General features: G+C 44.6%; 1 protein-coding gene across 1 annotated transcript in view; it reads right to left on the bottom strand.

The window, feature by feature from the left end:
• Window positions 1-14,627: 14,627 nt before the first annotated feature.
• WNT3A (Wnt family member 3A) overlaps window positions 14,628-25,880 on the bottom strand; it is a 101,003-nt gene continuing 89,750 nt past the window's right edge. Inside the window, exons 4-5 of the mRNA XM_035319678.1 lie at window positions 20,870-21,135; window positions 14,628-17,939 (exon numbers count right to left, since the gene is read on the bottom strand). Coding sequence (XP_035175569.1) covers window positions 17,460-17,939; window positions 20,870-21,135 — 746 coding nt within the window. The 3' untranslated portion in view covers window positions 14,628-17,459. The remainder of the gene's footprint in view (window positions 17,940-20,869; window positions 21,136-25,880) is intronic.

The raw sequence follows: 25,880 nt of genomic DNA, 5'->3' as shown, positions 1-25,880 counted from the left end.
TGGGTCCTCTGCATGCTCAGCCCCTTTGGCTGAAGTGGAAGGGCTGGGCTAAAGTGTTTTAAGAGAGCTAAGACAGTGTGGGGTGTTGGTCTTTGCTGGGCCTGAAAAATCATGTTAGAGATTAATAGAGATGAGGAGTTGTTCTACTTTGTCAGTGCTCATTGTTCGTTGTCAAATTTATTTGCTGGGATAATGTCCAGGCTCATGTAAAGAGTGGCTGAACTCTCCTGTTGCCTTGTTACTTGCTGGTGCTCTCTGTTAGTGGCCATCTGTGGCGGGGAGGACTTGCAAAGGGGAAATACTTGTTTACACAAAACAAGGTAGTGATGACTAGAGGAGGCAAAAAGCCTTTTCAATGTTGGAGTGGAGGAATTTAACCTTCTGCTTTGTATCTTCCTCAGCTTGGGTTCCTGAATCTGACTGAAGTGCTGAAGTGCCTTCTCTGGCATGGAAGGGCAAAGAGTAGATGTCACTACTGGAACACTTTTGACAGTGGGCATTTACAGCCTACAACACCTGCTACAGTTCCTTTTGTGAATCCCATAGCAAAGTGGGGATAGTGATAGTCATCCGGCTCTGTGCAATACTTTAGTTCTTGGGATGCCAAGAACCATGGGAAGACCATGTAATGTGGTACTACAGAGCAAACTGAACCTCATTTTGGTCATAGTTTTCTCACCTTTAATTTTATCCCATGAGTAGACAATTGCAGACCAAATTCCTAAGATGGTGAGTCTTCAGGTTTAGAGTCAGGGGGATTAACAATCAGTGAAGGTGCATCATCTCCAGCAGTGCCTCGGGCCTAATACCTAAAGATCTTGAGAAGGTTTCCACAGCAGTCCTGCAGTGGAGGATTAGGAGAAATTACTGACTGAGTGCCTCTTTTGGATTACTTTCTGGCTGCTGCTTTAAATGTTGTAGCTCTTCTTTTAAATCAGCTTTTGCTTTAGAGTGTTGCATGCACTAACCGATCCCCTGCCTTGCTTGAACCTCTGCTGTAGAGTACAGAAGAGTTTCTTATGAAGACTGGTTGGAAAAAAAAAATCCTCTTGCCAATGTTTTGTTAAGAAAATAAGAAATCAAGACCTCACTGATCACCATGCTTTGGAGGTTTTCAAGGTGAAATGAAAGAGAGCAGAGAGGGCTTGGGTGTGAGATACAGTCCTGAAGCCAGGACTGGAATTTGTAAGAATTTTCTTGTTTTCCCTGATTCCCTGCAACTCCACGAGATAATTTTATTCTTCTGTAAATTGTTTTTTTTTCATGATTTATCCTTCCTATTTATGTTTCACATTTTGGCGGGGCAAAATACTTATTATTAAATGCATGCCCAGTACCCAACAAGTGGTTTTGACATAATAGAAGTTTTCAAAAAAAAGCATTTTCTTGAGACCATTCTGGCAAAAAAGACTCCTTAGTACCAACTACACCAAACAGCTTTGTTGCATTAAGGGTGTGCAACATAGTTTTGAGATTTGAGCCCTTTTGCATTTGCATAGCAAGATCGATTTGAACAAAATACCTGAACCTTGCGACCACCATTGCAGTGTTGGGAACAATAGGGACCTGCTGGCCATTGTCTTCTACCAGGACAATGCTCACACAACTGCTCACATGCAGTTCCCAGAATACTGATGGTTTTGCCCAAAGGGTAGGAAATAGAATCTTCAGAGCAAAAGGAATTGAATCTGATGGTTATAAGAGTTTGTTTATACAGACTTACCCCTGTTCAAATCTATTTTCTGCCGTTGTTTCAGTAGAGTTAGAGGTGAGAACTATGCTCAGTTCATTTCAGATCTGTCAGCAACTTCCAGTAAAATCCACTGCTCAAGATATCAAGAGATCTGCTGTCTTGTCAGACACATTTTTGACATGTTTTTGCCCCACTGAACAGAAGGCAGACTTGTTATTGATTTGGGATATGTGATGGTGTGTGATAGTGCTTCAGGTGAACTGAATGGCATGATGTCTGAAGATACACATTCTTTTTGGAACATCCACCTAGCAAAGACAAGTCCCAAGAGGATGTGCTTACTTGCAGAAAATTATTCAGCCACCAGATGTCTCTCCATGCTCCCCTGGTGAACAAGGAAGACAATACTGGAACTCCAGACATATCAGAAAATGTTTATTTATGGTTTGTAACTTTTCTTTATTAAAAGTCTTCTGCCAGAAGTTGGCTTTACACCATCTCAAGAGATACTCTGCTTCAGGGGTGGGTTTTGATGCATCTCCCTGGGTTGAGGGGACTGGAATAAATATTCTCTGGAGCTTTGTGAATCAAAAATTTTTGTCTGCCCATGGCTAAACATGACAGCATTGTTGAAAGATTAGCAATAAGAAGGTCACTTAGGAGGTCAGTAGTAGAGGAGCTTTATGTGGACTTTAATGAGAGGGTTTAAGAACAAAGACCACAAGTAATTTGGTAACCCAGAACCTCTAAATAAATATGAAAGGGGGGGGTACAGTAAAAGCATTGTCATTGCTCACAGTGTCTGAGATGGACTGCATGGGCAGCATGATATTTTTGGAATATTCTAAATGAAGGAGAAAATTGCACTTTTTTGACACTAAGAGATCATAAACCAGGAATAAGTACAAAGTTCCCTACATCCTCACAAGCTGTGAATGACTTTGTTCCCAAGGGGATAGGTTATTTTATCTTCCTTGGTAGTTAGCCTACAGCAGGTTAGGAATGAAATGTCCCAAAGTTTTTTCTCTTTCTTCTTGGTGTGGTCCACTCCACCTCCCCCAATATATTCCTGTTTGTCCTTAAAAACTGCAGTAGGAGTAGAATTTGTGGCACTTGCAGACTCTTCTAAGTGATCCACAATTTGGATTTGCAACTAGCACCTGAATCTGTCGAGAAGACCTCTTGTGGAAGTGAAAAGACAATTCTGCTTTTATGACTTTGGACCTGAAAGAGGAGTCCACTCCCCACCTCTGGCATACTCTGAAAGACTCCTTGTCACAGGAAGGCTTAGCAAGACAAGTGCTGGGTTTGAACTACCTAGATTCCTTGCAACCACACAGTCAAAATCTGGCTGACTCAACTCGAACCTTTTGTGCTTCTTCAGCAGCTGAGTAGAGTCTGTTCAGAGCACTCCCTTTAAGGATATATTGTTTCATGGTCTGGACAGACATTAAGGTCGTTTGGGGGTCAGAAATGATATTTGCTTTGGCATCTTCTGCTACAGGTTTCTCCCTAGTCAGAAGTGGACTTCACTGTACAAGCCCTGTGATTTTCAAGAGCTTTTCTTTCTAATGGGGAATGTTGTAGATTTCTAAAATTCTCAAGGAAATTGTTGGGCTAAGAGCTGGCATGTAAACCTGAGGAGTCCAAAATAAATTTGGGTATCAAAATTTAGTTACCCAATACAATGCTATTTGGAAAAATACATGCTTTTTTTTTTTTTCTTTTTTTTTTCTTTTTTTTTTTCTTTTTTAGTGCTTTATATATATATATATATAACTTTTTCTACGTTCTACCTTCTCTCCACAGTTGATATTCCTGCAAATTTGAGGTCAGGCTTACAGTTCTGGGAGGGTTTCACATGCCCTAACTCAGGCTTCTAAAAGTTAGATGCCCAGGTCCAAGTTAGTCAGTCCAGGCTTGCTTTGTAGTGAAGGGAGAAGAGAGTCACCCCTAGAGGGAGATTCATCTCTTACAGCAGACTTCTAAGGCTGGTCATGCAAATCATTGGCTGGACATGTCCTGATCCCTCCCTTGGCTGTAAAGCAGTTAAACTTTTCAACTGTTCAAAGTTAGGTGAAATGAACCCAGTCTTTAGGTTCTTTAGCCAGGCTGAAATAATAAATCACCTTTTTCCTGAAAGCTGTTCCCCCCTGAAGTGTAGGAAGAATATTACTGTCTCCCAAGTTTGTTTCATGGACATTTACATCTCAGTGAATATATGATCAGCCACGCTGGATCAGACAGCAGGTTGTGCTGGCCCCGTCTCCTGTCTCTGACAGAGGCCAAGGGTAGTGCCTGGGGAAGAGCAGAAGAACAGGACAAACAGAGGGTGATACTTCCACTGGCATATGCCCAACTTCCAGCAACCTCCGGCATAGAGATTTCTGATTGAGAAATTACATCTCTGAGTTTAAAAAAATCTGCATGCATTTTTCCTCAATGAATTTTGTTTAGTTGCTTTTCAAATTTAAGAAACTTTAAATATCCACAGACCCTTGCAGCAGAGTTCCACTATGTCAAGCTATGAGGCATAGCACCTGCTTCTGTTTCTTTTTGACCTATTGATTGCAGCAGATGTCTCCTACCTTCATGAGAAATGGTGGATAGATGTTCTATATTCAATGCTCAGACATATTATCTTCCCATACCTGGCTGCTTCTAGGATTATTTTTTCAGCTCGCACCCTATGGCCTCTGCTTACAGGCAGTTCCCACCTTCTTTATGCCAGCAAGTTATAACCACATGCTTGGTGAGCTAGCAGAGCTCTAGCTTGTTTATTGACTTGCACTAATTCCAAGTCTCAAGTGAAAAAAAAATATAATTGACATGACATGTCTGATAACTCTGGCTAAAAGATGGACCTCATTTTCCTCTGGTTAAGCCAGGCAATATCACTGTTACTAACTAAATGTTATTTTTTCTATGTTTTTTTTTTTTTTTTTTTTTTCTAACTTAATGTTATTTTTGCATTCAGATGGTTTAAAAGACATCTGCTTGATGGGTACGACTTTGTGGCCTCCTTGGATATGGCTGTTGTGTGAACAGGCAAACTGGCTCAGGCAACATACAGTAATGGCTAGGAGGTATTTTTATACATCAGAGTCACTGATGGATGCAAACAGAGTAAGGTAAAAACAGATCACTTGGCCTTGGAAGTCCTTTAGAGCAAGGTCCATCACCTCGTCCTGTATTTGTACATCACCTAGCACTGGGTGGTCTTCAGTGGTGATGAGCACTGGAGGCACTGTCACAAGACAAGGAGCATGGTTATGATTGAGACTATCATAATAACAATAACACCCAGATCTCATTGTGCTCTTCAGATATTGAACCCTCCTAATTAAAGGGGAGGAAAAAAAATAGTTTAACAAAGTTGCGCAGCCAGCCTTTCAGTTGCAGTTTATTCCCTACGAAGTTGGAGTGTCTGCTGCTTTTTAATGTGTAACCTTCCTCTCCCCTGCAGGAACAACATCTGCTGCTGAGACGAGGTGTGTCAAGCAGTCCCTGCCAGCCTGTAACAGCAGTTGGGCAGCCAGGGAACTTATTCAGAGCTCTCGAGGACCACTCAATTATCATTCATTAACAAGTCTAAAGGTTAGCTCCCTGCCAGCCCTCCATGTGCCAAACTCCTCCTGGGTGACACGGCCAGCAAGGAAAGCTTGGGGGATGGTGTTCCCAGTCTGCATTTGAACCAGTAAGAACTGTGGTTATTGATTTAGCTGTTAGTATCAGCCAAAGTCTTTCACTTACCCACTTGAGGGCTATTTACCTGTCCTGCCCACTCCACCTCGTTGAGACGCCCTACTGTCCCAACTGACAGGGCTGAAACCATGCTCGTGAGAAATCTGCAGAGTCCAGCCTGCTATTCTGGCCTGAATTAGTAATTGTGGAAGATAAAACCATCTGTTGGCTGTTTGAAGGTGCTGTGTGTCATTTCAGTCCACGTGTGAAGGTGATAAGTCTTTGTCAAAAATCCCACCCATCGTCATTCACGCAAACTAGCCAAAGGCTACTGTGCAATCCCAGCTGTGAATTTGGGTCTAAAGAGTGCGTGGGACTTGAATTACTTCTTTATTCCTGAAAGCACTTGGAATTCAAGTGTATTGCTCACCAGCTACCAGTATGAGAAACAGAGCAACAATTTCAGAGGAAATATTTTTCTTCTGGAAAGCAGCAGTTTGTTGAGACCAGAGTTCCAGTAAGGTTGCTCAAGACAAGGCTGGAGCTATCAGTCACTCAGGAATGGCTGATGACTCAGCTGGGGTACTGGCTCCATGTTCAAGCCTCTCTTCTGTCGAATGGGGATGGGAGGCTTGCACGTGGATTTCCATATGCTGCCTGTTGTCCTTGCTGTGTGGCTGTTCTGGGAGAGTTTTCTCACTGAAGCTATCCTGTTTTGCATAAGGACCTTGATATTCCCTGGATGAAAGACATTGCCTGCATAACCCAACAGCATTGACTAGGACAGCAAAAACAGGTTCAAGACCTCGGATGCTTGCATGAAAGATATTCTCACTACAACAAGGTGGCACCCCATGACTGCCACCACTCTTTCCCACATGCATCAATGTGCAGATTGGGGAATGACCATAATTTCACATATGCCAGGAAAAAAAAATCATAGAACTAGTTCATTTCTCAGATAGCTGCTGGGTGAGCGACACTAGACTTGGCCTTGCTGTGCCTCTGCTATGACAAAAGGGCCCACACAATTTAGGGTGTCAGGAGATGCAGAAACCAGGGAGGATGGAACAAGGCTTCAAAGGGTTAGGCTCAGAGCACAGATCTATTTTAGATGGCTGTTAAATTCTCCCTAACCCTGCTGTCCTTGCATGAAGCCAACTTGAAGAAAAAACGAGCTGACCTCTTCTTAACACTACCACCAAGTTCATTAGTTAACACTTCACCTGTTGACACTCGCAGGCAAATCCCAGACCGGATTGTAGCCCTGTGGAATGCAAATCTGGCTATGTGCCTCCAAATGACTGTACGATGAGGAAAAAAATTCCACACCTGCAAATAAAAGAGAACAGTAAGCAAATTCCAAAGCCAGGCTGGGTAGCAATGAGATGGCAAGGCTTTACAATTACATTGGATCACAGCTTCCTTCTTTATGGCCTGGTTAGCTGCTGGTCAGGAATTGCTTTCTGCTGGTTTTAGCAGCTTCAAAGCATGCTGTGTTGTACAAGCAGGATTCAGCTTGCACATTAAAGGATCTAAATTTAGGCAGCGATGTGTGGGAGAGCTGTATATGTTCTCAGAGACTCTAAACTCCCTTTACAACCAGTGGAGGCTGAAGTTTCAATGTGCTTGCCTAAATACAGGTGTCCAGCATCATCTAAGACAATCCCTGGGTCTGCACCTGCCAATCCAATGACCATGGGTCTCCTAAGGGTCTGTAGCAATACCTGTACCAAGCCCAGGTGATGCTTCAGATGCCATAAGTGATCTAGGGCAGCTTTCAAACATTATGATGAAATCAAGTTCTCTCTAGGCTTTACTGAAAAAAAAAAAGGAACTTAAAACTCAAAGTTCAAACCTGGGGACACTTGGCTCAATTCACTTGCCTGATCTTAATTGTCTGTTGCTTTTGGCACATCTTGGGCTATCTGAGACATCTTCCTGGAGCTGCCAGACATGACACGGATCTTCAGGAGATCCACGGTGGTTCTGGGAGAGCACCTGGAGGACAGGCAGGATCCTCCAGATCGAAATGCCTACAGGGCATTGATATGCCTCTTTGTGGTTCTGTGGGCACCGACATTTTTGTGTTTGAGTCTGTGAGCTGAATCCCACTCCTTGTAATCAGTGAAGCCTGTGTGGCAAGTCTGCAGCTTTGTGGAAGCTTTGGATACCTTGGTCATATGCAGATTTGTCTGACTGGAGGTGGCTTGTTTCCACCAGACTGGTGCACAGGCACATGGACACTGGAGGCTCTCAGAAGCCTTGGGCTCTGCATGTAGAGACCAATTTGCACATATGCTGTGGATCTGGCACAGCCCAGACTTGTTGGAGTTACTTTTTGTATGTGACTGGGATGCCTGTGCATGGAGAGAAGTCAGGAGAGGTGGTGTGGTACCGCCAGCAATGTGGCATGTGAACCTGGCCATGGTTTGGCTTAGGAGTAGTCTCATCAGTCTAGTACAGTCTCTTTGCTGAAAGCCAAACCTTCACCCAAGTTCAATGTGCTGTTTATCAAAGAAGTACCAATATTTCAACCCTTCTATTTACAATGAAGCCAGGTGTTTAACTCCCCCTGTGCATCAAGGTCAGTGTGTGCATCAGTCCTGAAATTATGCTAGGGGATAGGTTTAGACCCCTGGCTTTGAGTATCAAAGAGCTGCCACTTGGTAGTGGAACAGTTTTAGATGTCTTCTATGAGCTACTTTGTCATGAGCAAAGCCCACTGGCATGGCTAAATGTGATGATGGTTTGGCTATGCTGCCCACCTGTGCAGAGGAAAGGGACTGTTCTGCAAAAGAGAGGACTTCTGCATTTCATCCCCAAAGGTGAAAATTCCAAGCCATGTGGCAGCAATGGGTTATTAACACCAGACTTTCTTCTTTCGTTCATAAAAAGGCCTGTAGGTGTTGATAGCACATATGCCCTCATGGAGAAGGTAAGAGTGACAGAGATGTCCACAGATTTCTTATTTATTTATTTTTTTTTCCTACAGAGGCCAAAAGAAAGGGCTCTTGCTTGAACCAGGAGAAACAGGCAACACAGCTTGACAAACAAACTTATCTCAAGGGCTCTTTAATAAGAATGTTTATAATTTATTTCTGGAAAATATGCTGAGTCCGGTATGCTGAGAGCCCTCTGTGGTGTTTGACCTGTGTCATTTGAAACAAGGTGTGGGTGTAGGTTTGGGGGGGATGTTATGTCTGGGGCATCACAGTACGCTACTTGTCTCCCAGAACCTTCCAACCTTCCCATCAGAAAAAATTCTTTTTTTGTTGTTGTTTTATTTTGTTTGTTTGTTTGTTTGTAGATGTGTTCATTTAGAATTGCTGTAGAAAAATGGACATCTCTGGAAGGTGATTTATACCATCTCAGCTCTGTGTTTTACATAAATGGGATGAATCTCCAGATGTGCTCAACTCCCTCCATTGCCTATAAAGGGGACATAGAGGGCTGGTTTGAAGAAGATGTCTGGTCCATGAGGGCTGAAGCTGGCTGGTTTGAATGTCTCCTAAGTAGCAGCAGTAGTTCACCATGCACCATCTCTCAGCCATCAGTAACCCCGTGGTTGCTCTTTGTCCTCCCCATGTTTGAAGCCAGATGCTGTCTTTTGGCCACCTTTCTTCACATTGCCCATGGACTCCTGGAAGAAAATTGGCTCCCTGTCCCAGTGCTGCTCATCTGAGAAATGAGCTCATGGCAGTTTGAGTGTACATGTTTTACTCTCAACTGGATTGCCATCTACCACTGCAGCAGGGCATGGGTTTCATGGCACCAACTCAGATGGCATCTCTTCTTCCAAAGAACATGGCTTCTGCCCTACAAAGACAAGATATATATATTCCTTCCCTACCTCTCCCCAGTTGTATTTCAGCCTATGATATGGAATACCATCCCATCAGAACTGCAGAATGGTTGGAAAAATATCCAAACACAGATTAAAATTAATGCTTTTTTTTTTTTTTTTTTTTAATTTTCATTATAAAGTTAACACATCTATCAAACTTAACTGGTAACAAAAAACAGTTACAAGACATTGCTAGTGTGCTGTCAGTAGAAAATAAGGTAAAAGCCAATGAGGTCACAAGCACAACAGCAGAGCAACAACACTGTCCCAATGAGTTATTTCCGCAAATATATTCTCTTACTAATATATACATTTATTCATAAAATAAATAATCATAAAAAAATCATCAGACTTAACAAAATACTGAGGAAAAAAAAAGGTGACAATCCTACTTTGTACAATAGCTTTGGAATTTCAGGTTGTATCATACATGCATTCTGTACAGAGGGGTGCTCAGGTGGGGTAAGGGCAGGGGCAGGTTGGGGAAGGGTTACAGACAGTGACGTAGCTCCGAATGGGGCGATGTAATCAGGCAGACAGTCTGTGGGAAGGGAAAGCCACAGTGAAAAACCCACCCGCAAGAAGATACTTGTCCCTGACTTCTGGACAAGCATGTTTCGTACCATAGGGAAATCTCCTGTGCTACTACAGGGTTGTGTTTTATGCCTTCCACACTGCTAGTGGGCTTGTCAGACAGTCCAAAGCAACGAGGGGTCCTGTTTGGGCAGGTTTTGGCCTGGGAGTGACAGAAACGATGCTGTAAGAGACAGAGATAGAGTGGGTCTCCACCAAGATGAAGAGGAATAAGGCTGAGCTGCAGTCAGTAGGGGAGAGGCAGGCAGTGGGGCAACTGGGTCTGGAGGAATGCACATCAGTGGGCATGGAGGCTTCAGTGGAGAGGATTTGATCACATACAGGAGGATTTGGGAGGTTTTGGGAGCCTGCCTTGGGAAGGCTTGGGCCTCTTGTGCTTTGCAAGTGGTAGCTGCGGGTGGCAAGTGCATGTCAGGAAGGATCCCTGACAGAATGGTGCCTTTCCTCAAAAATATGGGTGATACTCAGCTGCTTGGTAGCCTATGTAGCAGATGTGCCTTCAGGCTTTTTGGTAGAGTGGAATGAGTGGTGAGAAATAAATAAATACTAATAAATAAGAAGAAACTTGGAAAAATAAAAGAAAATGAGGAAAGCATCTCCTCACGCCTTCCCCACTCTCCACTTTCATGCAGAGCTGTCCAAGACCTCCCTTGGTCCACAGAACATGTATAAAAAGAGCAAGATCTGCAGAGACAAAGTTAGGTAGAGAAGATGCTTGTGACTGTTGTGTCTCAGGAGCTTTCTTTATGTGGATGGTATTCACATAACAGCAAGCTTTTGCCTGTAGACGACTTGGTGGGACTTATCCATTTTCATTATGTGCTCACCAAGAAGAACAGCAGAGATGCTCCCTTTGGGTCAAACCCATCACATACCAGTCAGTAAGTTGGTTTCAAATAATTATTCTTCCAGAATACATCCACCTTCCTTTTGATATGCTTGTAAGTCTGGCATTATGGAAATGATGCCTCCTGATTTATGTCTAAGTGAGAGCAGAACGGGGCCCACAGACAGATTTCCATCTTAGAGTCTCCAAAGACACGAGAGTTAGGCACCTAGAGTGGGGTCCAGCTCAGAGACTAAGAGACACAATTGTAGATGCGTACAAGCATGTGTCTCTATGTGAGTTAGATGTCTAAACACCCGTATCTGATGGAAATTGTCAGCATGATCAGTGGGGCCTAAAGAATGGTTCAGCTTGCTCTACAGCAGACACATAGATTTGGCCAGATGAACTGCTCGCTAGCCTCCGCTGCCAGTTGTCTAGGAGAGTTCCTCTTGCACAGGCGTCTAGTGCCATCTGGGATGCCCTGGGGTTTCTGAGACATCTGCATGTGGCTGGCAGATATGCCACAGGACTTAAAGGGAGGCCACACTCTTCCAGAGCAGCTGCTAGAAGCCAGTGGTGTACCCTGGGGCATCCCAAATGACTCTAGATGCCTATCTTCAATGGTTCAATTCAACCCTAGACGCTATGTTTAGGCAAATGGATCCCATTATCATTGCTTGTATGGAAGTTCAAGCACCGACCTCACTTGTAGATGCCTACATTTAAGCGTCTCACTTTGTGTCCTGAATCCCACCCCCTGGTGCCTGGGAGTTAGATATAATGGCCTCGTGTTTGTTCTTGAGAAAATCTCCCCCTCCAATTTGGAGACGCATCAAAGATGCCTCTGGAAACTGCAGGGAAGTGGGAGCAGAATGACTTGCCCAAGTCCACACAGCCACCATCAGCGTCAGGAACAGGGCTAAAGACCCATTTCTCAAAATGGAGGCCACAGAAGCCTCTGTTTCCAACCCAATGGAAACATCTGCACCCAGCAGTGGTTAACAAAGACCTGAGGAAGCAGGGCTCTGTTCCCTGGCTGAGCAGTGATGAAGTGCAGATCAGCAGCTTTTGTAGGAGCACACAGGAGAGGGCAGGGAACATGAGCACTGGGGGTTAAGCCATGAAGAAAAACAACTGAGCAAAAAGCAAGACAGATCCCACTGCTGCTGCCCTGTGAGATAAGGGAAAACTAGAAGAGAGACTTTCCCATACTAAGAAGTCCCTACTATAACAGTCAAGGTTCAGCTTGGAGGGAGGGTGGAGAACAGAAGAAATACAGCGATGAAGAAGAGATTGGACCTCCTCCCACCCATCCTCTAACACTCTCTCTACAGCTTTTCCCCCAAACATCTCCCTGGACACACGACTGACAGACCTGAGTGAACCCCTCACCGTGCCACTGGGAGCAGAGCATCGCCTTCTCAGCAGCCTCAGCTCTCTGCAGGTCTCTGGCAGAGCCAGGAGGGCAGCTGATACTGTTTGTCAGTTTTAACCAAGCACAATGGCTGGTATCTAAAGGGCCGTTTGATTTGCTGTCTTTATTATCTTATCCTATATTATCTTCGTGAAGCTTATTGTTAAGGCATCAAGGGAAGACTGGGGTAATTTCCATAGCACAGGACCCAGAACTAGATTCACAACTCCCAGCTTCTGCCATTTGCTCATGCTGCAACCCAGAATATCCCTTGGAACATCAAAACCCAGATTTTCTGCACTGAAACCTCCCCTTGAACCTAAAAAGTCACCCAGAGCTCACAGAATGAGGAAGTGTTTCTTCTGTATTTGAAATTAGGGGTGGGGAAATTACAAGCATATGAACACACATGACAAATGTATTACAATCCATGGACATTTCTGTAGCAATAGAACTGAATGCACTGGAAACACCCAAAATATTTCAAATTGAATATCAGACAAAATTGCTCTATGAGGATTAGCTAACACAGAAATCCTGCAGTGCCCAGCTAAGACTACAGCACTTCTGTTTGTGGGGCATATGCGACTGGTGCAAACTCGGAGATTTCTGCACCAGGTTGCATTTTGTGACTGCAGTGCCCTCCCAAGATTAAATCCTGACTGCTTTGGTTGTGCAAATAAAGCCCCTTGTAAGCAGTGGAGACAATTCTGGAGACTTCAAAAATATTTTGGAGAAGACCATCAGTGCAATACATCAGGAGTCCAGTAATAGAAAAGCCATGCATTCCCCTCCCCGCGTTTTCCTTTTCTCTGAGAAAGAGAAATCCCCAAATTCTAAAACTAAACCAAGACAACAAAAAGCTCCTAAACTTTCCATTTCTTTCACAGAAAGAAAAGAGGTGAGGCCAAATTCACCCCTCGCATGTAACTCTGTTGACTTCAATGAGGTTGAATGCAGAATTGATGGGCCCATCAAACCCATCTGTTCAGCTAAAGGAAAAGTTGGATAGCAGCATGTACGAGGAATTAAATTATGTCCCTTTTATTTTTATTTTTATTTTTTACATCTGTGTTACTTGGCTGGATGATACCCTTTCCCTTTTCCCTGGTACTGCCAGACACATCCCTGATACAAACCATCTGCTTGAGGACAAACCTCACCACAAGTGAAGACTGAGGGAAAGGGTACCATGGAAAATGGAGTATGAGTTGGAAATGAATGATCTTTTCCTTTTGTGGAAGCTGCCACAAACTGATGTGGAGGGGAAGTTTTTACAGAAACCCACTGCCAGGCAACTGAACAATTCAACTGTCTACAATAGGCATCTCGTGTCCTTTTGGGTACCCAATGGTCTCTGATGTATCTGCCCAGATTTAGTACACATGACAAAGGGTTGTGGGAGTCCTATGCCATTGAAGCAACAGCTGCATCCCAATGGGATATTTCAGGGCACCTCAAATGTCACTAGATGCTTGTATTATTGAATGAAACCCAAAGTCCTCTCTGTGAGGAAGGCCCTACCGTTCTGAAAGACTTGGAGAATCTGAGTCAGAAGAAGGCTGTGGGTTCTATTTAGACCATTCCCTAAAGGAAGCCCAACGTAGCCAAGGTGATGGACGGGGGGGACAACACCTCACACCTCATTGACTTGGTCTTTGAGATCATTGCAATGGGAACCCCAAGAGTAGGCAGTGGAGTGGGGTCTTAGCTTTTCAAACATATTCCCAGAATTTATGTGTATAAACTAGCAATGCCCCAGGTGAATTCTCCAAAGCCGTGGAGCCAGACGCAGGCCTAGTGCATGTACCCAGCAGTCCCTTGCTCCCAGACTCCTAGCAGGCTCTCCCTTTCCCCTCCACATAGTAGGCAGAGACAGACCCAGGACTAGGACCCTCAGATGCACCTGGGGTCATTAGCAGAATTCACAAAGGCATTTTTCATTAACCTCTATAGCAGCTGCTCAATCCCTTACATTATACAACCCCTTACTACCATTAGTAGATGACTAATTATATAATAACACCTAACAAATATGCATAGGTTTTGTTAAAAATCCCTTGAATGGGCTGGAAGTCTCCAAGCACTGAACCTGACCCCAGTTTTGAATGAAGGAGTACAATTTCCAGCCAATTTCAGCTGATAATCAGATTGTAGCTTCACCTCCTTGACTCATGGTGGACTTCACATCATCAGACTGTACCCAGTCTGAAAGTTCGTCATCTAGTATGAGCTCATCAGCTAAGGTTGGAGGAAAGACAGAGGTTCATCCAGAAGGCAATTTACCAAACCTAGCTTAGATACCATCCTAGGCTATGATGAATCACCTTTTGCACTTATTTGTGTCTTGCCATTGATCCTAGTAGAAAAATATAGAGTAGAAATAAATTCTACTGCTGCAGTCAAAATCTATTTGTTCATCTTAAGAAGCAATTGCTCAGCAGATGCCTAGTTGTCGTTTCCATGCTTCTCAAAGAGCTTCACATGCTAGTGATATTGAGCTTGGTTCTGGCAAAAATGCAGAAACTGTGAATGCTGTATGGGCTGGGGTTAAATCTACAGCATGCTGCAGATGGGCTGGGGTTAAAATTCAGTGCCCCCATGCATGGAAGCCAAATCCTTCAACCCATTTCTTCACTGGCATGGTGTAAAACAAGGAGTTTGAAATCACTTTGTTTAAAGATATCAGGGTAAAATTAGTTGCGGGTGTGGTCCTGCTGAAGTCAATGGACCGAGACAGAACACGATCTGCAGTGATTTGCATCCACACTGTTGGGGCAGTGTTTACTGACAAAAGTCCCTGGCAGGATATGTGTAACATCTCTCACTGTGACTGCTAGCACTACATTACATTAAATAAACCAGACTTAACTTCCCTTGTCTATTTTTTTTCAATTAATGCCTTCCACCTTGTATGTATTTTCCTTTAGTGTTTTCTTTCTTGACAGCTTGTGTTTGAATATTGGTTACTGTGGCAATTTCCCCCTGTAGTGGCCTCTTTCTCTATTTGCTATAATGATCAGATTTTCCTTTTCCCTAAGACAGTTTTATAAAAATCAGCCATATTTCTATTCATTGGTTCATCTTTTTCTCAATTTTTAGTGACTTATCGCTTTCCATCAGCTGATGTGTGACCATCCACTGCATGCAATGTTTACATGTACAGATTAATCAGTTTTCTCCCCATTTCTTTCTTTGTCTCTCTTGATCTTTTCTTCTCTCCTTCCCTCCCTCCTGTATCTCTCTTCTCATTTCATTGCAGTTTTTTTTCAGAGCATTAACAGAAGTGCCTCCATCAATACGCAAACCTTCATCGTGTCCTTGGGCACAGCCCTGAGACATACGGTGGGTGATGCATAAACTGTACCAGCCTAGGAGTAGTCCTGGGAGACGCCATGACTCATGGAGTCAACCCTTGGAGGGATCGTTTCCCGTTTTCTCTCTGATGGGATTAAGCTCTATTTGTTCCCTGTCTCTTCTGCATACTCTCTCTTTCTGTTCCGGGAACAAGCTGATGTGCTGTGAGAGAAGAGCCCTCTGATTTCTCTACACAGATATCCAGGTGTGAACTAGCTAACAATCATGATTACATTGCCTTGCTCTCCATGAAAAGACTCTTATGGCTTGCTGGGAGTTAGATCACAACCCATCTCTCTCCCTCAATGAAAGGAAAGAAAAAATGCCAATCCTTAGTCTCTTTCCCAAGATAGGAACTCAAGGGTATGAATGAGTCAAAGAGTTCATAGGGCAACTGCATCAGAGGCTAAACAGGCTACGACTCCATGCTCAATTCACCACTCATTTTTGCTGGTATTGACCAGGAATAACTCAAGCAGAGAGCAGAATTACAGTGCTGTAAATACCAACGAGATGGGCTGAGATTCAGGCCCGATACCCACGTGGCTGAAGGAAGCCCTGATGCCTGCAGAAGAAGGGAGAGGTGTTTCTGTAAACTGGCAATCCTGATCTGATGCCTGAAGTAGAGCAGCGTGCAAAGAAGGGCAGTTGGAAGTGAAGAGCGGAGACGGGGCAGCACTGCACAGTTGGGATTTGGCTCTGAGTCCAACCTCTGGGCTCATTCAGAGTCTGGATTCCATGCATTTTAACCTGGGCCACTTTTAGATATGGGAATGGCTGTAGAAATTAGGCGAGGAACCAAATTTGTCTAGAGTCTGAAAATGTTCCAATTTGCGGGGGGAGAGGGTTGGTTCACCATCACGTAAATTACTGGGTGACAAACAGTCCTTCAGAGTCATGTTCCTGACAGACTTGTGGTCTAAGGGTTTTGCTAAGTGCCCGGGGGAAGCCTGCATAGGGTGCGGAGAGCGGATGGACTAAGTGCACTTTCCACTGTTCTTTAATGGTGTTCTTTAATGGAGTGGGAGGGATAAACACTTTCCCTCTCCTCCTCTACTGGAGTGAGTTGGGGTGCTCAGGAGTCAGATATCCCACTCCCAGCTGCAGTTCAGCCCGAGGAGAATCACCCTGCACCGCTTGTTTTTTTTCCGAGGAAGACTCATTAGCTGAGCCACAGCTGGAGCACCACGTCCATCATGGGACTGTCTCCTTCTCAATGCACAGACCGAGTCCTCTTCACTTCACTTATCAGGCACTGAAATTTTTTGTACCATGCACATCACCTGTGTGCCAACAGGGCATTTGCAGGAAACCATCGGCAGTCCTCTTTCTTCTCTCCTTTTCCCTTTCCTTCTCCCTCCCTCCCACTCTAAAGGTGTCACTGCATCCTATGTCAAATCTGGCAGAAGCTACTATGCTAAAAAGTTCATGCGAAGAGCCTGTCCACTCTACAGCTCTATAATATATTTGTAGACTTCCCTGGTTCCAGGGCAAAAGCAAAGGAAAATTTGCATTTTTTTAAAAAAATCATTAACTTATCTGCTTTTATTTCTTTTGCTGCTGTTGTTGTTGCTCATATTATGCACAGAGTCTGGCCATTTGGGTATGTAGATAGATCTCAGAAAGCTTAGTGCTGCTGTCCAACACAGCCTCTCCCTGGCTGAGGGAAAAGGAGATACATAGGAAGATGCAAGTCTTTCAAAGGACACTTAATCACACAAGTCACTTCAAGTGGGCGAGAGCAGAGCAAATCCATGCTTTTGCTGATGCTCTTCTTTCCAGCTGTGTCGACGGCTAGTTATAAAGCCGCTGTCTCCTACAGGATGCATCATTGTGGCGTAACTTGTATGACTGCCAGATGTACCTCAGGATAGCCCAGAAGTCATTAGACCTATTCTATCCAACCAGTTTTAGCCTTTATTTTTTTATTTTTTAATTCTTTTAATATCAAAAAGTAGACTTCTCTCATGTCTGCAACCTCAGAGGAAGTAGGCTCGAATCTGTTTCTCCACTTGGAGCCCAGCAAAGGATTTTGCCCACTTTATTTGCACGTGTGGACATCGTAGACTCGTATGCACTCCTGGCAGCGGACATAGCAGCACCAGTGAAAGATACAGTGGCACTTCTCTTTCCGTTTCTCAGTCCTCGTGTTGTGCCCGCGGCCGCAGCACAAAAGGTCGCAACCGTCAATCCCGTGGGAAGTGACATTACAGATCCTGTCACGGGTCCCGAAGGAACCTGTCTCGGGGTTGGGCTCACAAAAGTTTGGTGAGTTCTCGTAGTAAACCAGGTCCTTCTCAGTTGGAGCCTTGAAGAAGTTGTATTTGGGCCTGAGGGTCTCGACCCAGCCACGGGATTCCCGATGTTTTTCCACCACCATTTCAGAAGCACTATCGTACTTGTCCTTGAGGTAGTCACCGATGACCCTGAAGTCTGGCTGAGACCACCAGCAGGTCTTCACTTCGCAGCTGCCTGAGAGGCCATGACATTTGCACTTCAGATGCATGAGCTCAATAATAGACTGGAAAAGAGAAGGAGGGGAAAGGCAAAGAAGAGGGAAGACGTTAGTCTGTAATCAAAACACAAATCATTTTGCTATTTAGCCAGGATTTCCTGAAGAACTTGGAGTGTTTTCATAGTTATATTTGCACAATTGTGAACAAGGATCACCTTATCCCTCAGTCAATGCACTGCACAGATACTGGGTCTGAGGCAAATAAAACTTTCACAGCTTTATTATTTTCAGTGGCTATCTCTGATTCCCACCCCAACTTTAAGCATCTATTGAGTGTTTCCACTCAGGGTTGAAGTGATCTGTACACTCTAACTTTTATCTTATCGATGTTCATGTGTGAGCATTGCAGTATTGTCACCTAAGAATACAATTCAGATGCATCTAGGCAGAAAAGCAAAGAACACAGAAACCTGCTAAAACAATGTTTTCATAAGTGGAATATGTAGCTATTCCATTGGAAATTAAATAAATGAGAAATGGCACGAGCATCCAGTTCACAGTTCCATCTTTTATGTATGTTTTCATGTTTACTTAAGCAAACAATGTTCTAGCCTTTAGGCTATGTTCAGAAACCTGAAAAGTAATTTTTTATTTTTTATTTTTAAGCCAAATGCACAATGTTTTTAAAAACATTTCAAAGAAAAATTAGGAGCCCAATTTCTGATTTTGAAAGGCTCAGACTTCAACATAAAGCACTATCCTAGAGTAAATGGAAAGGTGATCGCTGAGCTTAGAGGTTTGCTGTGTGCTCTCACCACTCATGAAATTATTCTAAAGGTTTTTAGAGGTGTTGCCCTCCAGTATTCTGAGGTGGGAGACAAGCCTTATGCAACTTATTTGATAATCTGCATTTTCAGACTGATCAGCAAATTTCTAGGTACGTGAACAGACTAGCGCCAGCCTGAGTCCAAAAGATTTGCCATGAATCAGCACCTTGATGTTCACCAGGTGCTTTCCTGTGTTATTTACAGAGTATCACACGCCGCAAAGGAGGTTGTAATTAGTGATGAGAGAGAACCACAAAATGTTTGGTTCATATAATCATGCTGAACTTAATCAAAGCTTCTGGCCTGGTGGTAGGGTTTGAGTTCATAACATGAAACTTTGCCTATGGCTCAGGTTTAGCTGGAAACACTTGAGCATGGAGGCCTGGAACAGCTACCCCATGAGTGCTGGCATGGTGAGAATCACAAACACTAGTGCTTTATAAAACAAAGGATTTCAGATAGGACATTTGCTCCCTACTTTTTGAAATTTGTAAAATGTCCAAAAATAACTCAATGTGAACACTCTCTCTATGCCTGAGATCACAGGGATGTTTGTCCACAGCTCAATTTTTCCAAGGATTCTCACTTTAAGGAAAATCCCTCCTTTCCACAGCTTCTCTACAGTCCTCTTTATCTCATTAGCTCTCCCAGTAACTACCACCAGCAATGTACCTTGAGGTACCTGGAATGATTTGGGCCATTGCTTGAGGAAACCACATTATTCCTTGTATTCATCTTCATTGTGGACAAGTTTTGTTTCTGGCGGTATTTTATTTTGAAAGATTGTACTCCCTATTTCAGACCAGCTGTCCTGTGGTGTGAGGTGGGATAACTCCACAGGGGTTTGGCCACCTGAGGAGCTCACACTAAAGTTCTAGTAAGGACAGAGGTTTCCTAGCCCTTTGCAACTGTGCTTGCTTTGTTATGGCTCATGGCACAGTCCTCCTAGGCACATGTAAGGTCTGCTCCCGAGGGAATAAGACCACATTAACCTCTTTTGATTGCAGTGAGGTATCTTTCTTCCACTGAGGGGATGAACTAATTCAAGTTTACTGCATGAGAAAAAAAAAAAGCTATTATCTTACAGGTGCTGTGGAGTAGTCTCCATTAGCAAGAGGTTTGTGATTTAATTTCACAAGTTGTTTCCCATAGATTATTTTCTTCAGGCATTTATGGGGTATTCTTGAGATGAAAAAGAGAATGTCCTGTTATCGGGATTTTTCCACCTTACACAGAAAATTCACTGTTTGTGAGTCAGTTACTGTGAGGAGGGCAAGACAGTACTTTCAGTTCCCTTATATTTTTTCAGTGTCTGTCTGAAGTAAAAATGCACTAGTTGGCTTTGTGCAATGTTTAATCAAGAGGCACCAGAGTCACATTCTCGATCATTTTATGTAAATACTCTCTGGGAAAGAGAGTGTTGAGAAGAGGGGAGGTGGGAAATGCTTCCCTGCTCTTCCCTACTCTCAAGTCTACAGGGTAGGGTGGTGGTCCCACGGGAAAGGACCACAAAACACTGGGCTCTCTGCAAGGGCTCCTGCAGGATCTCACCCCATGGACACCAGTGATTCAGCCTTCTCCATCCTGATGGGACTCTCTAGACAATGTGTCCAGAGTGGTACAAATGCTGGGGACTTCTGGGGCACAAGCTGAGATGTCTATAGATTTTATAGGTCCGTAGTATAAAGCAAGGGGTCTGCAGTTGTACATTTGGGTACCTAAATCTCACTTTAGGCAGCAAAGCCCTTTCATAGGTAGGCCTGGATGTACTTCTCCTGCCTGTCAGCTGCACTCAGACTTGGATTCAGTTGCCTAAGCACAAGGATATAATGCCATTTGTGAGCTCCATGGGTGTCCAAGGCACATCCTAGCACTGCCTGTTTTGATCCATTCGCTACAGCGACATCTGTACAACTAACTCCAAGGTAGACATTTACTCTGAGTGGGTGAATTTACTTTTAGCTCCCATAGTCCAGGCATAGAGATCCACTGACCACCTCCCTGAAAAGAACTATTATGGGGCTTGTATCATCACCTCATGACGTAAACCTGCCCAGATTTAGGTGTGATTATTCCCTCAGTTCCTTCTGTATGTTCAGTACAGGTTTCTAATGTGGCAGGTAAGAAATCAGTAAAGGAGATCGAGAAAGTGAAAATAAATGTCCTTACGGTCCTTCCAGCTTCGTTGTTGTGCCTGTTCATGGCTGACCGAGCATCTGGTCTGTTCTCCCGGGCATCAGCAAACTCCCGAGACACCATGCTCCCAAACTCCACGTCCTCGCTGCAGCCTCCCCATTTCCAGCCTTCCCCTGGAGAGCCTTTGTGGCGAGTGTCACAGCCGCAGATGGTGGCTGAGCCCTCGGCGCAGGATCTGGTCACTGCGAAAGCCACTCCAGCAGAGGCAATGGCATGGACAAAGGCTGATTCCCTGGTAGCTGTGAAAGAGAGAAATCAAGGAATAGTGGTCAACAAAAGGACTAAGAGTGGCCGTTGACCAGAGCTGTGAATGCCTTCTCTTGAGGGCATAGCAGAAGGCCAGGGAAATCTCCTCTGTGGTCTAAAGACATTGTTTTATGGAAGTGAGCTCCTGTGCAGAGAGGACCAGGCTTGATGCAAGCTCCCTGAGATCAATGTATTTTTGACTAAGATCTTAGGATGGGGCCATGGCAAGACAAAAAGCAGTGGAAAAATGAGTTTCACAGGGCATACAAACTATATTATACAGTACTTCGCTGGCAATGCACCAAGTACCCATACATGGAGCTGCAATGTTAGGTTCAGATGTGTAGAAGCTGGGCCATGAATGCAGATCTGTACTTAATGCCAGCCGTCACCCTTCATGGCGGGACCAGCACCCCCTGACTGGGAGAGCTGCTGATGGCTGGAAGGTGGAAAAATGTCAGGGTGGTCCGATACTACTCTATCGTGACTGCTATGTAAACTAAATGTTGTCCCCACACTCCACCTTGAGGCCACCTTTTTCCTAGTGTGGCAAGCTCACCTGGGGACAATGTTCAATATATAGCAACTTGCACACACCAAAAGCTTGGTTCACTTGGTTAACGAAGGCTCCTGCTAAGGGGACTGAGAATGAGCTTTCCTTTTCTGCCCATTGCCGCAGACGTGGGATGGGATCAGCCAAAAGATTTCATAGATAGGGACTGATGAGCCTTGGTCTCTGTGGAGACCTTCCTTCACAGCTTTTTGTCACAGCTACAGCTGGGAGGAGAAGGGCAGCTCAGTGTTAGTATGGCTTTCCTGGTTTCCAGTGCTTTTTCCACAATGTGCTGAAATGAAAACCAATCAAAGTGCTTTGAGAAAGGGGAATATACCAAATTTTCACCTTTTATTTTTTTTTTCTTCAATTTTCATCTCATTCTGCTTCTTCATGCACTTGAAAATGACCTTGGAGTTCAACACTACACCTCAGAAAACTGTGACGGTTTTTGGCTTCAGCAAAATGACATTTTAATCACGAAAATGGCTAGTCTCAAATCCTTGAGTTTGAGACAGTTCTAAGGACACAACTTTTCTGATAACTTTCCTCCCTTAACCTTATACCCTTATCCACCAGAGCTATAGGTCTTGCCTTTAGACCAGGTAGCCAAGACAGAGTGCTGTCTGATGCCTTTTGAATGATTAGGATAGTACAGCAAATGGACCCAAGAAGGCAGGTCACGTTTTCAGCTGATGCAGCTTCACCAGCTTCCACTGAGCTTTGCATCATCTTACAAGGTACCTCCATAAATCCTCTAAAACCTTCATTGGACCACATTTTGCTGATCTGAGCTTTCCCTGGGCATTTTGGCTTAATATTTACCTTCTAGATGCTTCCAGGTTTTACTAACACATGGACAATTTAATATGCCAAGCCCCAAATCCAACATGTTCTTGGGGGGAAATCAAAACTGCATGCTTGCAGAGAAGTCTCGGCTGGATTGAAGGCTTAAGCAAGACCTTTTACAGTGCTTCTTTGCTTTGGGAAGACTACCAAACACAACAATATGCAAATCAAATAATGTGCATGAATTTACAAGCCGAAGGTATGAGCAATGTCCTGGAACACGATGTCAGTGCGCACCGTGAGGTTAGTAAGTCACTGCGGGCTGGAACCAAAAAAAGGAAAACGCAGGAACCCTCAGTTCCACAATGTGATTTTGAAAAATCCTTGTTCAGCATCTGTCCAGCCTGGAGGATCTCAGCTACCCACAACTGTGACCGTACAGCTCCTGAGCTGTGTGAAAGCTTGACTTTTGGGCATGACCAGGTGAGTCCAGTTCTAACTGGACTGGGGATTTGGCCTCTTGCCCTTGCTAAAGCCCAGCTGGGATCCAGAAACCAGAACTTTGGAGTGGGGGTTCGATATGGTGTCTCTGATGGCCAGTGCCCGGGTTTGTGAAAGGCAAAGGCTTCTCATAACATCAAGTCAGATAAGCTGGTGGGTTAAATCCCATCACTGTCTGGCAGAGAGGTGGAGGATACAGCGACCAGGGAACAGCTGAAACACCTACTTCCTCCAACTGTGGCCTAGCTCATCTTGAAAGCTTTTGATACGATGTTATACCACTGACAGGAGAGGAAGATGATGATACTTCCTTCATCTTCACCCCTTCTGCCCGGTAGCTGCGGAGGCTAAAGCACAGTGATTGTGCAGGTTAGCTCTCATGGCTCAGGAATCACCCTTTTTCCCCTGCTCTGTGGCAGAGGCCTGATCCAGGCCTTTGGCTACTTGGGAAGGAGCTGCAGGCACTGAACTGGTGTCTGTGAATGCTGTGGAGATACCCTGGGCCTCACCATGCTAAAACTGAAAAGAAAGCAGCTGCAGCCACAGTGTTGGTACAGAAAGCCTTGTCCTGTGTGGGTCTGAGAGGGGTGGCCCTGGGTTAGGAGCCCCCAGATGCTGGATTCTACCCAGGCTTCAGCAGCAGCCACAGGCTCAGAAGGGAGCAATGCAGCCAGAGGGTCTGCAGTACTTCTGCTTTTACCAGGACTTGGGTTACGGCTGAACAGGGGGTTACAGGAGCACAGATCTGGTTGTAGGTACCCACTTGTGCCCAAATCACAGGTCTGTTACCTCAGCTCTCCACTGGTGCTGGCCCTTACTGAAAGCCTTCAGCTCCAGGAGGGTATTGATAGGATTTGCCTTAAGAGGCGCCGATTATACTTGTCTCTCCTCTTCCCAGAAAGAGCCCAATGCCTTTTACAGCCTGTATATGCGGTAATCACTCCCCTGCTTTTGAAATGCAGCCACCCCTGGGGTGGAGTGCAGCCACCACTTAACAGCACACAACAGGAAGCAAATAGCATTGTATCTGATCGTAACTACCTGGGGAATGTAGGCAGGCAGAGCAAAGCTGAAATCTGGCCCCGGGCACTGGGGTTAGGAGTTTGTCTCTTGAGAAAGTTGCAGCCGATCTCTTAATGACTGCATGAAATTAGGGCACTGGGATTACTTCTCCTACCCCTAACTTAAGGCAGCGAGTTCAATATTGACGCAGATGGAGGAGCGCCATCGCGTGAATCACGTCCTGCCACCTACCAAGTTATGGGACTGTCCTCCCATTACTAAGCAGACCTGACCCTGTCGAGCTCTGGAGAGCTCCCCAGGTTGTAGCCGGAGGCGGTGTGGCTGCAGGAATGGAGAAGGAGTGTATAGAGATACAGATAAGCAGAAGGAAAGCATGCACTTGTAATGGAAATGAGGGGTTATTAAGGTGCCATATAAAAATGCAAGAGACTTTGCAAAGATAACAGGAAAGTGCAGTATATTTGTCAGGTCTCTTCATTCCTCTCTGGGTGGTTCTGGTAGCAGGAGACAAGCAGCTCGTTATGACTTGAAGAGAGCTTCTGGAAAGTCATCTGGCAAGAGAAGGTTAATAGGGACTAATACCTCATGGGGATGTTGACTTAAGAGCATTTTAAACACTTTGTTTTCAGTGCAGCACAAGGTCACCAAAGCTCTGGCTTCAGCTTGTTTAATTCCTGCCTGCTCTTGAGTTTCCCTGGAGGGCTTAGAGACTTGGATGGCTCTAAGGTATCCCATTTTGGACCCCCTTAGACTGGGTTGCCTACTGGGGAAAAGAGTGCTGAGGCTTACAGAGGGCCTTGTGGGGTGCTTTGCATGTACCCCCACAAAGAGACCTCTCCAAGTCACTGGTCACTTCTGGAAATTGCTTCCTAAGAAGCCCAGTCTATGAAGCTGAGAGTGAATGGTCCATGTAGAACATCTCTGACTGCCCTCTGTCAGGATGCAGAGAGAAATGGTTGGGCAGTTTAATCATGAGAATTCAGAGGTCTGAGGATGAGGTGAGCTAAGATTTGATTTCCCACTTTCACACAACTTTCTTACATTACTTGGTCAGTCTGTGCTTCTGCTTCCTTATCCGTACACCTGAGGACAATCCTGCTTATCTCCCCAGAAACCTGCAATGCTAAATTCAGTGATGTCTTCAGAATTGTGGGCAGAAGGTGTTGGAGCCAAACAAAGGGTCATCAAGATGTGGAGTGAGGAAGGCAAATGAATAACCACATAAATATTTGGACTGTCTATTATATGAAACCTGGTCTTGTAGGTTCTGCTGCCCAGACAGTGACTTATTTTTCGTGAACCTTTATCAGTGACTAAATGATTAACCCCAGGTCTGGTGGATATCCCAGATCTGAGGTAGGAAAGACTGTGATGAAGCAGAAGGTTGAACACAATGGTTCATTTTGTCTTAAAAAAATCTACAGTCCATTTTTACCACCTTTGTACCATAGCACTGAGCCCTGTTCTCCCTACTGTTGACATTCTAAATCTTTTCTTCCTCTCTGAACAGTTGTCTGGTGGCAACAGCAAGTTCCTGGGAGAGGGCAACACAGCCACTGCCAGATGTGTTAGGAGCTGAAGTTGCAAGTTCTGTGTCCTGGACCACAGCTTGAGGAGCTAGGCTGTTTCTAAGAAAGCAGGCACTGCTGTTTCTGCTGACTTCTCTTTAACAGAAAGCAGTGAGATCTGTGTCATTTTAGAAAGAAAGGCAGGAAAGGAGGGTGTCTTGCTTGAAGTGGTTCTGGGCTGCACATCTTGCAGGGAAGGAAGCAGACTTCAGCAGCTTGGAGAACAGATAGCCAAGTACTAGGGATGGACCCTGCTCCAAGGGCTTCCCACTCAGTACCCCACTATTCTGGATGGTCTTCCTGA

Source organism: Oxyura jamaicensis, chromosome 2 (assembly GCF_011077185.1).
Source record: "Oxyura jamaicensis isolate SHBP4307 breed ruddy duck chromosome 2, BPBGC_Ojam_1.0, whole genome shotgun sequence".
Taxonomy (NCBI): domain Eukaryota; kingdom Metazoa; phylum Chordata; class Aves; order Anseriformes; family Anatidae; genus Oxyura; species Oxyura jamaicensis.
The sequence above is the reverse complement of the archived record's forward strand: the minus strand, read 5'-3'. Positions and strand labels throughout refer to the sequence as shown.